The following is a 15,522-nucleotide window of genomic DNA, read 5'->3' on the forward strand; positions in this document are numbered from 1 at the left end:
CCTCGTAGAAAATTCTTGTTCCATTGCTATATTGTAGTAGAATTTCTTTGTATGTCTGTGATATAAGTATATTATATATTTTTTCATTTTTCAAAGTAAGCAGCAATGAAATGAAAATGTAATGCAAGGTTTCGTCTTCGTGAAAAAGGCTTTTTTTTTGCTTTAAAATTAAACTTGCCTTTATGATGTTCTCTCACGTGTATTTTGGAATGGTGCTGCCTAGCATGGCCCTAATGTTTGGCAGCTTGAAAATAACATGTGTCTGAAGCAAATGACATTATGGGAAAAGCAAAAACGATGTTGAAAGAAAACAACTAAGCAAATAAACGCTCAAAACACAAAACAGGTGCTACGTAGTGCGCGTACTTTCCAAAGGCGAAGACACGGTTATTATATTTCACCAAAAAAAGAGACATGGATATTATAAAGTAGTGGTTCTTTATCTTATTGGATGGGAGGGCAACTTTTCTTTTATAGACAAATTATATTTCAGCCTTTGGGATTGTTAACTTTTTTCATTTTTATGGCTTGGGGATCTGTATCTATAGAAAACCTGAGATATAGTAAGCAGTTTATGTGGAAGGGTTCTGATTCTTTCAAAGTGAGTCGCTCACTTTTGAAGAAGAAAAAAAAACATTATCTCATTCGGTGATAAGAAAATCAATGGTCAATATTACGTATATATACATCACAAATCATGCATATGTTAAATATCAACACTTTATTTTTTTCATCAACAATCGAGATTATATACTATATCCTTATTATAGAGGAGTCAAATCTTTAAATATGTTTGGTTTTGTTATTTAATTAATATTAAAATTTCACCTTTATAATCTATACCATTACCAACCTTCAAATGCAAAAATTTTATTACGTGAATTATTGAGTAGAAACTTCAATTCTAATTAAAGAGTAATCGCAAAAAAACACTTAAAGAACTGCAACTTAGTTTTTCTGCAGTCAAACTTGGATAGTTTTGAGATCGTTGAAAACTGAGAAGGAAGATGCATGAGATCTGCCAGCTAAATACAGAATATTTGATGTATATCCAATACTGCATCAACTTACATTGACTTTACCCTTTGAATCACAACTCGGTAATTAGAATGTAACACCAATACAACAATAAATACCCTTTATCCTTATCTTGATGGACCTCTATACCTGTTCCAATATACTGATATAGTAATAGTAGTATACACAAGACTGTATTCACAAATCACAAGTAAACATAAATTGGTATTCAATAGTACTATCACCCTGCTCTATAAACTGCAGGACAACATGCATAATGATACCGTCCTTATGCATGCCTGAACTATGCATATTTTATGATCAAATACTGACATCTCCGGATTTTGGAATACGGCTGCAATCTGCAGGTCCCCAACCAATCAACTGCTTCTCATTTTCAAACACCATCACTTTGTCTTGCATGGATATGTCTGCATAAACAATAAATACCAAGATTTACATAGTGCAGAGTTTACACAACATTTCGACGAAAACTGCTGAAGAAGTTAGGAATTAACGAATCGTAATATCCATTATCTAAAATGGGAACTAGAAGAAAAGATATAGTAACAACACAACAAAATTCCTACCTCCAATTAGATTCAGTTCCTCCAACCCTACTTCAGAGCCATTTAGAATGCCCAGACAAACATTTCCCAGGTTCTGGCAAGAACGTACAGTTTGTTGGCATTCAGACATGAAATGCATCCATTAAATATGATAGCAGCAAAAAATGTCAACAAACATAGAAGATATTGATAGGTTAGAGTGTAGAACTCACAGATATTATCAGATAAGCTTCAGGAAGGATCTCAAATTGGGCTTTAGTTCTTCCACCATTGGTGAAACCAAGTGCCACAGGCTTGAAGTATTTCCTGACTTCACGTAGGCTTGTGAAAGGTCTTTTACCGTGCCAGCAGAGAGGTAAAGTCTGATCATCAGGTGCTACTTTTAAGGGCTTTCCACTTAATTCCTTCTTCAGCTACATTTGGGAAATTGAACAAATCTTAAATAACCTTCCATTATTTTCTGGCACAAAAGTATAAAATAAAATCCTTTCTTCTCCAATAAAATCATTTTACTTTTAGTTACTTAGAATCAGCCTCAAGGGTATACCATATACATTAGCAAAACCATTACTTAAGTTAAAGTACTTTCTATTCATTTATTTTTTCTTTTTACAATTTGAATCTTAATGATGAAACTGGCATGATCTTATAGAAAAAATGCCTCATGCTTAAGGAAATACTTCAAATATGAGAATATAGTGAAAATTGTTTTAACTGACCCAAGAAAGTAGTGCTTGGTAAGCATGAGAATTGAAGTAAGTGTAAGAACTTCCAGTGTCAAAAACAGCAGTCAGACTTCCAACCCCAGTTTTCCTTCCTCCAAAAACAAGTTCAGCTGGCCCTGCAGAGTAATGTTTTCTGACACAAAGCACAGAGAACTTTGAATCATTAAGAACACGTGGAAAATGTAAAAATGGGCATCTGATTTCTTCAGGTGTACTTACGAATCTACAGATGAAATTGGAGTCCAAGTCACTCGAGCAGAATCATATGCATTCCCAAAGAAGATATACCCTCCTCCTTGTGCACTCAAACAATGTCCAATCACATTTCGTACCAAGCCCTGACTATTCAACTGGGATATCAAGCTGGCCTTTCCCCTTCCAAGGCCAAGTAATCCATCTAAGGGATGGTAAGAAGAAGGAGAAAATACTTGATCATATCCACATCTGTAGAAAGGTATAAAAAAGAGAGGTGTATTAGATAACTATTAAGAATTTCTTAACAAAAATACAAAGTGACACAAATTATAATCACCCGGGGATGTAAAGATGACATGATCAAGCATATTCCGATCACACAACATTGGAGTGTTCTTCTGAAATTTTTCTAGGCAATACTTAAAGCATATTATATAAAGATAATATATCCAATTTCTCAGGATTTCTGGACTTCATAAGAAATTTGTAAGATTAAAAAGAAAAACAATTTTACTTATCCCTGAATGGGAAACATATACCATGAAAAACACAATTGATCTGGTATTAATTATTTTTAATCTCTCAATTGTAGTATGCATAACAATCAACACACAAATTAACCAGTTTCATAGACTTGAGTAAGCAGCCACAAGGGTCCATTCTGAAGTTCTCACTTTCAGTGCTCGTGTATTTCAACCTAATTCACTTGTACAAATCATTCTAACCTGTATTGGTACTTACTAATTGCTGTTGCAGTTAAGATACGCAAACAACTTTGCTGAGTATTTTATCTCAAGGCCTTTTCTAAAAGCAAGCTTGCAGAAATGATAATACATCAAGAAACCATTCATAGACAAATAAAGTAAAAATGGCTGAGAGGTGGTGAAGCAAAGCTTGGACTTGGAGAGTAAACAAACCCGAGTGCCATCCGAACTTTAAGTTGGACTCCATTGGTGAAGTTGAGAAGGTAGACATCATTGAGAAGCACGCCAAAGGTCGAGTACTGATCTGCATAATTAATTTCATAGTCACATTGATCAGGGTGTTCACAGTTGTAGTCCTCAGTTGGCTGCAAGGATGCACAAAGGGGATCCCTGCAGGGTACAAAGTCATTGCTGGGCCTGTAGAGTGGATGGGGTGTCTGAAAAATAATAAGCAATAAATTAAATTCAAACAGACAAACATTAAATGTATCTCTATTCTCTCACTGCATCTGTAAGAAAGGATGAGCTTGTCAATCTCATAAGGTTTTGGTTGGCACTTCAAATTGGTGGTTGGCCTATTAAGATTCTAAAAGGAAATAACTTTAGGGGGATTTTCTTTTCATATAGGTTATAGGTAGTGAAATATTACCTCAGAGCAATGAGTACAAGGGGCATCACATTGGAGCCATGTGAGATCACTACCCGTGTCCACATCAAGAAAATAAGGCCTTGCTGGCTGACCGATATTAAGAGTAACATTATAGAACCTGTAAACATTGAAAATTGAAATAAACTGATTTATATTAGAATACTAACTTCCTTCACACCATCAATATCAAAAGACGTTTCACTTTAATTAAAAAAGAAATTATACATTATAAATGTCCTCAAAAGATTGCTTTTTGTTGGGAACAAATAACTAAAGTTGTTTTTGCTATATTCTTATGGAAAAGTTTTGAAGCTATGTACATACCCAACAGGATAAACGTTGCCATAAAGAGGGAGCACAATAGAGGAGCCAGCAGGGTTCAAAAGCCTTGACCGTGATGACGTGGCTTCACTTGGGAGAATCGAGTTCCTTCCACTTTTGTGTTTGTTACCACCAAACCAAGCAGAACAAGAAGACATGTTGAACAACACCATCACTGCAACCACCATCACCACTTTCCCCATCTTCATCTTTTTTTATTCCCTCTCTCTCTATCCAACCAAATTCTTGTTTCTTTTATTGTTTTATTTATTATTTGAATGTATGAATGAACAAAAGAAATAGAAGAGTGAAGGGGTTGAGTTTAAATCAAAATACTTGATTCTTGTTGAAAGTGTTGGTTTTGTTCATGGGAATTGCTTTGGCTTCTCTAGTTGGTGGGAATAAAAGTGACAACCTTGTATTGGGTTTAGGAAGGAAGAAAAGACAGAAGAACCTCGGCATTGGAAGTGGGATTGCTTCTCATGCTTTGACTTCTGGTTCCTTTCTTCCTCGTAAAGAATATCACAATCCACAACCCTTCAGAGTAGTTGAAAGAAAAAAAAAATGGAAGAGAGGGTGGAATTGGAAGCAGTGTACGAGTGTGTTAGTTCAGCTTTTGTGAGACTCTTCGTTAGCTTCTTGGAAACTTCTTCCTTTCCTCCTTCCAACACTGCAACCAAAATACTATTGTTAAATTTTAGTTTTGGCACGTTTTTCTTGAATTACAGGATTCGTTGATTTTTAAAATAATTTATTATATATGATAAATTTATTAATTTTTTTAAATAATTCAAATAATAATATATAATTAAATAATTATATAAAACTGATCTACATTAGTATATAAACATTAAGCTCATATTATTTGTATTTTCTATGTTTTTATTTATAAGACTTAAGTTATTATTTTTTATAAGTCTCAATTTATAACATTTTTTATATTAATTATTTTTTTACTAAAAATATTCTAGTGAAAGAAAAGAAAAAATATATTAATAAATAATTAAAAGAGAAATAAATATTAATGAGAAGGATAATTTTTAAAAAAATTATAAATTTAAAATAAATTTATTATTATCAATTAAATTAATTATTTTTTTAATTCTAATAAATTAAATAATTGGATCTTATATATTCAAACAAGTACTAGTATCGTCAAATTTATGCGGTTTCATAATCACTATGGAAAAATAGTATACGGCAATAAAAGCACTGTAAATTTGTAGGCCCTAAGCGATGGGGTTGGGCCCATGAGGAATTACAAAATGACAAATCGAAAATTGCCTTATATAATGACGAATAGTTAATTTCTAATTTAAGACTTAAATATTTTTTTATTAAGTTAACTTTTTTTATTTTTGGTCTGTGTGAATTTATTTTTTAATTGAAATTATTCAGTAAAAAAATAACTTGTAATTATTTTTTTGTGGGCCCGCAGACCCCGAATGCACGACTTAATTTTTGAAAATACTAACAGATAATATAAAATCCAACGTATTTGGGGTCTGCGTTGCTAATCCAAATTAAAAGCACTTGTACAGTCAGAATAATACAAAACGACTTAGAATTTGGATTTCTTTTAATTTCACCACATTTATATAAAATTAATCCTTATTGAGAATTTAAATCCTTCATTATAGAATTGTTTTCAACTTTACTTAATTATAATTCACATTTTTTAATAATTAAGAAAAATGGTTTGTACGGTTATATATTACAAGAGAAAAAAGTTACACAATAACTGTGTACATAATCATTCAATTACGATTTATTATATATAATAAATTTATTGACTTTTAAAATAATTAATTTAAAATATTTTAAACATTAATTTATGATTTTCTGATAATATAAAATTATTTAATACATAAGCATTAAACTCATATTTTAAAGTTAGATTAAATTAATTTTAATTTTTAAATATAACTAAAATATACATTTAAATTAATCTCAGACATAAATGTACATTAAAGTAATGTTGTTTGATTTATATAGTCGGTCTAATATTGTAAAGAAAAAGAATTTCTTGTCGCATGCATGTTTTAAACGTCCCCCATAAAGTTTTTCATAAAAGAGAATATGTAAGCAAGGGGGGTTTAGCTTAGTAGTTGGTTAAATCGTGTGGGCGAGTGTTATTGTAAAATTTTTAATAATATGTTCAATTCTTACGATAAAAAAAAAAAAAAAAAAAAATTCTAGAAGATGCAAGTTGTATTTCGACTTACTTTTTTTTAGGTATAATCTTGATATGATTACCGAAACTTCAATTTTAATGGGAGAAAGATGAAACAATAAAAAAAATTACACCAAATTTTCAATCTTTACATAATACACTGGGAATGAGCAAAGAAGTTTAAGTGTGAATAAATCCTTTTGTCAAAAAAAAAATGAATAAATCTTAAACCGAGAATTAATTTATAGGCAACCCAAAGGACTTAAACTTATGAGAATACTTTGAGGTTCCATTAGGAAAAAAAGAATAACTCCATGCCAATCATAGTTTAAACTAAAAATTGAAAATAATTAAGCCGTGAAGCATATGTTGTGCTGCTTACCACTAATCTATCAAGCAGCGACATTGTCTTCGATATCTCATTCATTAATTTAGAGCGGAATAGCAATCAAAGAACAGATTCATGAGTTTTTTTTTTTTATTAGGATTCATGAGATTGAAAACTCGAGGGGAAAATTGTAATTATCTTTTGCCACTTCAACCAAAGTGGGAAGCCACGAGTCACTGCCCTTGCACATTGTTTTAGTACAGTACTTCTAATTCATGAACGTTTTTTTTTTTTAAAGGGACCTTATCATCCTTAAGACCACCCCAAAAGAGAAAGAATAATTTGAACAATATTGCCACTAATAAGGGCCTTCAATAATTTTTCCTTCTGAGGTGTATACGGAGGGTACCTAATGGTAGAATCTGCATCAAAACTTCTATAGAGAACTGACTTCCTGTGGCTGAAACTATCAAAAGAGAATTTTCCATGGTAACAACCCATTCCACTCTCTTCAACTCCTCCAAAAGGCAACCCACGAGTTGCAACCTGCATGCATATAGATAAGTGTCTACACATAAACACATTTAAATGCATGTATATACTAGCTTAAATTTTTAAGTTTTGGTTTCATTTGATAAATATATGTGCTCTGGATTTTCAGGTTGCATTTCATTGCATGCTATTAAAAATTAGGTTGCAAAGTCTTAATCATCTAGAGATAGAGGCCCAAGTTCATCAAGTGCTTTATTATTTACTTTGTTTTTAAAGTCAACTTATATCATTCAACCATCAGAATTTCTCTCATGCTAAGTTGAATCATTTTATGTATGCAAATGAAAGATGCCAAATAAAGAGAGCATAACTTTTCTTTTTCCCTCTACAGATGGGGCACTATCAGAGAACAATTGATTTATGAAAATATGACCATAATTGAAGAAAATTATGTTAGCATACAACAATTTTTCATGTATAAATTGTAGGAAGAGAATATTTACATGGATGACGGCGTCATTGATGAGCATCCCTCCAGAAGATATCTTATCCACATAATCCTTCTTCAGCTGCTCATTGTTTGTGAAGAGATATGCAGCAAGAGGTTTTGGCTTTGATTTTATTATACTGTAGCAATCTTCTATATTGTCTACCTGCAAAAATGTAAGGGTAAATATAACAACTTTATGCTAAATATGAACAAACATATCAAGTCCTTCCCGAGATAATTTTTGTAAGAGTAAATTTGGTTGGAAATAACTAGGGGAACAAGAGAAATAAGGAAGATAGACAGCACATGCTAACACTGCTTGATATTTGAAGGGTGAAATCTTTCTGGAATCTGGACAATACACTTGAACATTTGAAGGAATAAATCATCTTTTTAATATGTTCTCATTCACACAGTGGCATACTACAAGAAAAAGAGAGGCAAGTTTCAAAACTGGTGTTTTAGGGTCTCTGTCAGTTGTAACAGGGAACATGAAACTGGTCAACAGGAATCAGTTATGGTTTTTGCAAAGGAGTTGGAACGAAAGAATGGCCACTACCAGCTGGAAAAGAAAATTAAGGTTAAGTTATAATAAAGGGGAAAATGTGAGCATAAAAAAAATAAAGGAAAAAATATGTTTTTGGTGCTTGAACTTTCGGCCAAACTTGGTTTGGGGCCCTATAGTATTAAATTGATGAATTTAGTCCTGCAACTGAAAATATGTGAATTGAGTCCCTCCTCACATTTAAACTTAACATTTAGTGACAGTTTTTGACTGCCACAAAGTTGGAAAAGGGACTAAATTTACATGTTTTCCAAAAGTTGAAGGACTAAATCCATCAATTTAAAAGTATAAGGACCAAAATCAAGTTTGACCGAAGGGAACAAAAACATATTTTTCCCTATAATAAATGAAACATGTTTTCCCTGCATCAAGAACAGAATTATTTTCTTGACAAAGATCCATAATCCTTGCCAACAAGTCTTAAATGTTAAATTAACTTTTTCATTGTGATCTAGTACTCACAGTGACGATTGGCATTATTGGCCCAAATATCTCCTCTTGCATTATCATAGCATCTTCAGGAACACCCAATATGATAGTTGGGGCAATTTTTCTGCAATATAAAGGAAGAATTGGTGTTATGATATAGTATAAGTAATATTTGCAATCTTAAAAATTAAAAAGGGAATGCAACTCACAATTTCTTCTCATCCCTCTGACCTCCCAAAACAATTTTGTCAGATACCTTATCCTCATCCAAGAGATTCACAAGCCGCGCAAACTGGTTTGGAGACACAATTCTTGACATGTCTTTTGACTCCATAGGATCTTTACCAAAAAATTGTTCCAATTCTTCTTTTAAGGCATCTACCTGTTGAGTGAGAAATTATCGAGAGTAATATATTTTATTAGGCAGCACACAGAATTTTGTAATATTGAGGCAACCTTACCAGCTTTGGGGCAAACTCTTTTCTTGTGATGATATAATCAACAGAAATGCATGCTTGTCCACTATTGCATGCCCACTTGCCAGCTATTATCCTCCTTGCAGTAACCTGAAAATTCAGTGATTGTTATACATGAAATTACATTGATGCGTAAATAACAAGATCCATTGATGAGTAAATAACAAGATCCATTGATGATGTTACTTGTAAGTTGACATCTGATTCAACAACAGCTGGGCACTTTCCTCCAAGTTCCAGAATCACTGGAGTAAGATGCTTTGCAGCAGCAGCCATGACAATGCGACCTACTCTAGCACTACCTGCAAAAAGCTGGTCTATCATGCATGGAACCTTGTAATGAAGTAAGCATGTTAAATGAACTAAATACGTGTGACTTTATAATCAAGTGAAAGCTTCAACAGTGTCAACTCAAATTTCTTGGTGCAACTTATGATAAGTGATTACTAGAATTAGACATATATATGGGATGGCTTAAAATAGAGCCAAATTTCATACAGCTTCAAAAGAAAATAATATCAAACAATTGGACCATACTATTAACACTGATATTTTACTATTCACATTGCATACATTCTTTGAGACTGATGAATCTGTTTGATATGGTATGATCTTGTAGGATATTGTCATATTGATACAATAGAAATTAGAAGACACATTACCTGTATAAAGTATCTTATCCCACTTCTGATCCAGGAGTGCAGATGTTTCGGGAATAGCCCCTTCAACAACTCTTATGGTAGAGTTGTCTAGATATTGTTCGATCAAATTTGCAAGCAGTGATGATGTTGCTGGAGAAATTTCTGATGGTTTCAGGACCACAGCATTGCCTGCGGAAATGGCTCCAATGACTGGATCCATTGATAACACTGAAGATAGGAAATAAGAACTAATCAATGGAAAGGAAAGGACAAGGAGAAGATGCCAAGTCAACACATTAGATAGTGACAAGTCATGATTGGTGAATATCAAAAGATTATGTTGATATGGAGAAGGTTACAAAAGTATAATAGACTTGGCTCTAATTTATTGAAAGTTTAAGCAAGGGAATATTAACCTCTGGCTAAATTCATAGACAGAGAGCACAAATAAGTTTAGAGCTTGAAATAACTGGTGAAATTTGAATTTTGACAAAGAAAACTTAAAGAGTGCCGAAGAGTTTTATTTACAGGACAAATACATCCCACTACAAGAGCTCCACAGTGATGAAATTGGCTGAGATGAAGAAAAGCTGTTCTCAATTATAACCAAATACGGTTTAGATATATAAATAGAGTGAAAAGGGAACATCTTCTACATACAGAAAGGAAAGTTCCATGTTGAGATGACCAACACAACCCCCAGTGGTTCTGGCACAATCTCTGCTGATGATGGATATGTTGTGATTGAAGTATTCACCTAAAAGGGTTAAAAAAAAGAAAGAAGCTTGGTTGTTAATTAATAAAGCCATGTTGAAACTTGTGTTTTCTTGGCAATTTACCTTCTCAGGCTTCATCCATTCTTTCAGCTCTTTAAGTGCTTCACTACATGAGGATTTAGCCTGGGAAATCTGCATTAAGAAACACTTACATCAAATCTGGTGACCATGATGATGATGGTGAGGCTGAGGAGATTACTGGACAAATGGAAACATCAAATCCCATCATGACAAAAGGGAATGGAGAAAAAAAGAAAAAGGAAAGAATTCCATAAATTAATGGCTAACAGAAGGCATATGAAGCATATAAACAAAATTATAAAAGCAAGAAATTGAAGACCTCGGTTATAAATGCTTCAAGTCGAGGTTTTCCAAGGTCCTTATATAGAGCTTCAGTAATTTCCTTCTCTTTCTCTTCTAACATCTTAGCTATGGCTTCCAACTGGGAAACCCTCCATCCATAGCTCTTAGTCATGCCTGAATCAAAGCTCTTTCTGAGATCTTTAACTAGCAAATTAGCCTTCTCTCCATCAAACACTTGCTTCTCTTCTAATTCTGGCATCACTGATATAGTTGCAGAACATCTTCACAAGGTAAACCATACATATGCATGCAAGAAGACCACATGAAAATAACATCTTAGTTAAGAATACACAATTAAAACGCTCCATGACCAAAAGGTGGAGGGAGAGAGAGGGCTTACATGAATGAAGAGAAAGCAACACAACGTGAGTGGAAGTGAAGTTGCTTTTGAAAGCACTTTCTGCTTAAGTGGCCTCCATAGGCTCTTCTACCAACTGGGGCACTGTTATTAGGAAGAACTGGAGTAAGAGGCTCATCAATTATGATGAAATGGTAGTTTTTATTTTTTCAACATATTTTGGGCAATTCTATTATTCAATTGGGTGATAATGCTTCCCATCAAGTTGCATTGATCATCTTAGTTTTCATCATCACAAAATAAATAATATATGAACAATCACTGGGTTAATGAATCAAAAGGTAGAAGAAAATAAGCTCAAAAGTTAGAAAAATACGTACCTAGCAGCAAGAAACGGCCCAAGGCAGAGGCTTTTCATTGTAGAACAAGAAGCTGAAAGAAAGATCTTTGGTAGTGATGTCTAATATTAAAAATAAAAGAAGCTGCATTTATGTGTATATATATAAGCCGGAAATGGAATGATTTCTCAGCCATGAAAAATAGGAAGATAATGTTTAACACATTTAAAGACTTGGTATTAATCATGGGTAATTTGACAAGGACATAGCCAAAAATAAAAGAAACGTTGTAGACTTTTAGTTTAGCAATGAGAGAAAAAAATCTTGTGCACTCAAGTCAAGTTTGGTAATGGAGTGGCTGGGAATTTATGTCGTACGCGAACTCACGTGGGTCTCTTAAATCCTAACCGTTCCATGCATGCATCTTTTATATGTCACAACCCTTGGATCAATTGATAAAAGCCAGTAAAAATACATTAGTACATACAATAATTAGTGTACTATGTTAGTTAAAGACAAAAGTGTAAGTAAAGTGACAATCACGATACAGAACAGTGGCTTTGTTTTGTCTACCTGCCCAACACAATAGACATAGACACGTTTGAAAATTGTCCCAATTGAGTGGTAAATCTAGGATCTATGAGAGACAATTTATGTAAAAAATAAAAAAAGAGAGGCAAATTACTCTGACTACTCCAATATTTAGGCCTTATAACACTTACATTCCCTTGTTATTTTACTCCTAAGTAAACTTCCCCTAATTTTATCATTCTGTTACACAGACAACCCTGCACATTAACACCGTTGGCTTCTATTAACTAGAAGGGGTCATGTGCTTTGCCCATGCGTGTTTAATGAAATACATGGACCAACCTACCATTGTCTTCCTCATTTGTAATGGAAAAAAGAAAAGAAAAATGAGTAACACAGGAAGAGAATAACAATCAATTCAAATAACTCAAAATCTTCATACACGAAATCGATACAAGATTTTGTGTTTCTTATTGCCTTTTTTTTATCGGCATTAAATATAATAAAATATGAAAAGCATAATAAATTAGGGAAAGGTATTGACGGTGGCGGTAGAGCGGTAGTTGTTACAAATGTCGGTGCAAATTCAATAAATCAGCTTTCTTGAAGGAAGGGATAAGAAAACACAAATGTAAGAATGAGAACAAAAAAAATACCCAAAGTATGTAAGATCAGAGGTGAGAACAAATGAGGGGGCTTAAGTCATAAGGGTTGTTTCGCCATTTCAATAAAAGTTGACACCCTCAGTCACGGAAGCAAAAGTAATCAGGAATACATGTCTAATAATTCCTAAATTCATTATAATTTACTCAAATTAAAAAAAAAGTTGGGATAGAAGATTCAAATATACAAAATTAAGGACGACAAAATATATAATTGAATAAATATTTAAAAGTGAGGGAGTATATGTGCATCTAGCAAGTAAGTGTGGATGCGTCATTTATTGCAACCCACAATCAAGAAGAAACACTTGTTTAATTGTGCTATTTTTATTATAATTGAATAAATATTTAATATTCAATCTACGTCTCTACCTTCCACTTTAGTTCCATTTTTCATTTAATTGATAAGCCTTCCACTTATGTTTCTCATCCATATAGTATTAACGGATAAAATAGCTCCCTATTCATACAAGTCATTCATAAGATATTTCGAGAGTTCTATTGGATAAAAGAAGATTATATATCCATTAACTTGTAAATCCACTATTTCAACTTTTATCCTACATAGTTATATAAAATTATGTGGTCTTCCACTAGTATAGATTGCACAAAACTCAGCTCCAATCCCAAGCTTGTTATCAGACAGTTTTCTCCATGCCATTGTAAAGTTTTTCGGTTGAGTATTAAACAGTATCCTCCATTAAAAATTGTACTAATTCAGAATGCTGACTTAGTTTTAATAGTGTTGCTGTAGCGTCCCACCAATTTCAAAGGGAAAGATAGAAAGAATGTGGCCCCGTTACGAACTGAAGCATCCACGGAGCTTATATTGCCAACCTTTTGTTTTTGGAAGTGTCCCTATGAGGATTTTGCAGTATATTCCTTTAGTGTGTGTTTGGACGAAGAATTTAGAAAATTTTAAATACACAAAAATTAAATTGTATCAAATGAATTTCTTGAAATTTTAAAATTACTTGTTTGGATGAAGAAATTCACATTCTTAAGTTTTATGATTGAGTTCCTGCTTCACTTTTATTTGAATGGTACAAATGCCCCAAAGAAATTTATTCACCATGCTAAATTCCTTTTTAAGTTTGTGGATAGTGTTGAGTTTCGACGAGAGATGGAGATTATATTTCTAATAAAATAAATACTCTTTTTTCATTTTTTTTTCTTGTTTCTTTAATTAATGTCACAAGATACTGATTAGTATTTGTAAAAAAAATAAAAATAAAAAAAGGTGTTGGCATGAGCTTGCTAATGGAAGTAACCAAAAATACAGTCTCATGTGCAAGAAATCAAGAGTGATATTTTTTATGGCTAGCCATTGGCAAGTACCACATTATTATTTATTTAACGAATGGTTTGCACTGTGCAATTTCTCTAGTTTGGATACTTTTTGATGACCAACCAAGTCCATAAGGAGCCCAGGATTACACATGCTCACCCACATCCATACAATGTTCTGTGCGTGAAAGATCTAAAAACAACTAGAATTCATAAATCTAGCTTGCAAACAACATAATTGTCATTTTACATTGAACAAATATGAGAATCTACCAAATAGACTCATAAGTCTTATCATAATGAATATCTATTCAAAATCTCAAAATTCAAGATAGTAAGGAAATGTTAAGGAGAGGTGGGAAGGATTTTTTTTGTTCAAAACAATCAAATGACTTAACAAAGATCTAAAGCACTATTGATAAGTGTTATATTTTAATTAATATGTGATTTGAATATTGACACTTGTGATTTCAAGAACTTTTCTTAAAAACTTTCCTTAATTTTGAGTTATTTGATAGTTAAAATAGAATTAAATGTTTTGTTTATAATTTGAAGGTTTATCCAACTTTTTTTCATGCAATTTTGTAGATTAAAAGATTGGTATATGATGGAAGTAAGGTGGAAGAAGTGGAAAACATTTTTGGAGAAATGAATAGTTGATTCCTGAGTACTTGGAGTTTTAAAGTATCATGTTTCTTCGCTCAGGCGAGACCAGAGTCACGTAGGCAAATGAAATCTGTGAAAATAGAAGATTGTCCAGTAGATTTTCTCGTATAGGTGATAATGATTCGCCTAGACGAATGCACTCGTTGTCCAAGATTCGCCTAAGCGATAATCAATAGCATGGGTGACCCAAGCTTTCTTCAACTTGAAGTCTTCTAGTTGCCTCAGCAAGAAAGTCTCGCCTGAGCGAATATTCATTAAGTGACTAGTTCTCTATGTAGGATTGAATGTAATTTTCATACTCTAATGTATCTCTTTTGATATTCATGTATATATAAATCTTTTCTATCTGTTGTCGGTATCCTCATCATGCTCTTTATGCTTAATTTTATCTAATCAATAGTCTCATGAATAGCTCTTGAGTTTGACTGGAAAGTACTCTCAAGAGTCTAAATTGAATAAAATTATTCTCTATGTTATGTTATTAGGAATAAATCATAGCGTATTGATTATGATCTTACACTTATTTGTAATGTTGGAATAATTATTGAATATGCGAGGAATAAATATTTGATAATTACTCTTGGAAATGTCATATGCGAGAAATCGATATGATATGATTTAGTGTGTGCATCAACTACAGTAAAAAATGATTCATATGTGTAAATTTCATTAAGATACTAAAGAGCCAAATGATGAAATCTAATCCTATGTTTTTTTTGATTGAGTTCAAATCCTTTTTCATTGCTTTTCTCATAATTATAGGCTTGCAACTTTTACATTATTTACTTTTATTGTAACAAACCAATAAATTTTCGATCAAACATGTA

General features: G+C 32.7%; 2 protein-coding genes across 2 annotated transcripts; both read right to left on the minus strand.

The window, feature by feature from the left end:
- Nucleotides 1–1,030: 1,030 nt before the first annotated feature.
- LOC100783051 (aspartic proteinase Asp1) lies at nucleotides 1,031–4,861 on the minus strand. The gene is made up of 8 exons (XM_003532315.4): nucleotides 4,184–4,861; nucleotides 3,860–3,977; nucleotides 3,424–3,647; nucleotides 2,531–2,755; nucleotides 2,306–2,444; nucleotides 1,799–1,999; nucleotides 1,608–1,680; nucleotides 1,031–1,448 (listed from the first exon to the last, which is right to left on the minus strand). The coding sequence occupies exons 1-8, from the start codon at nucleotides 4,387–4,389 to the stop codon at nucleotides 1,339–1,341; spliced, it is 1,296 nt and encodes a 431-aa protein (XP_003532363.2). The 5' UTR covers nucleotides 4,390–4,861; the 3' UTR covers nucleotides 1,031–1,338.
- A 1,934-nt stretch (nucleotides 4,862–6,795) lies between these two features.
- ALDH3I1 (aldehyde dehydrogenase family 3 member I1) lies at nucleotides 6,796–11,787 on the minus strand. Its single transcript, NM_001367164.1, has 12 exons — nucleotides 11,592–11,787; nucleotides 11,254–11,355; nucleotides 10,891–11,134; nucleotides 10,614–10,682; nucleotides 10,435–10,531; nucleotides 9,796–10,002; nucleotides 9,320–9,435; nucleotides 9,119–9,223; nucleotides 8,867–9,039; nucleotides 8,691–8,781; nucleotides 7,677–7,826; nucleotides 6,796–7,227 (listed from the first exon to the last, which is right to left on the minus strand). Exons 1-12 carry the CDS (start codon nucleotides 11,627–11,629, stop codon nucleotides 6,994–6,996), a joined length of 1,626 nt encoding a protein of 541 aa, NP_001354093.1. The 5' UTR covers nucleotides 11,630–11,787; the 3' UTR covers nucleotides 6,796–6,993.
- Between the last annotated feature and the right edge of the window lie 3,735 nt (nucleotides 11,788–15,522).

The sequence above is a fragment of the Glycine max genome, chromosome 8, assembly GCF_000004515.6.
Source record: "Glycine max cultivar Williams 82 chromosome 8, Glycine_max_v4.0, whole genome shotgun sequence".
NCBI classification, from domain to species: Eukaryota; Viridiplantae; Streptophyta; class Magnoliopsida; order Fabales; family Fabaceae; genus Glycine; species Glycine max.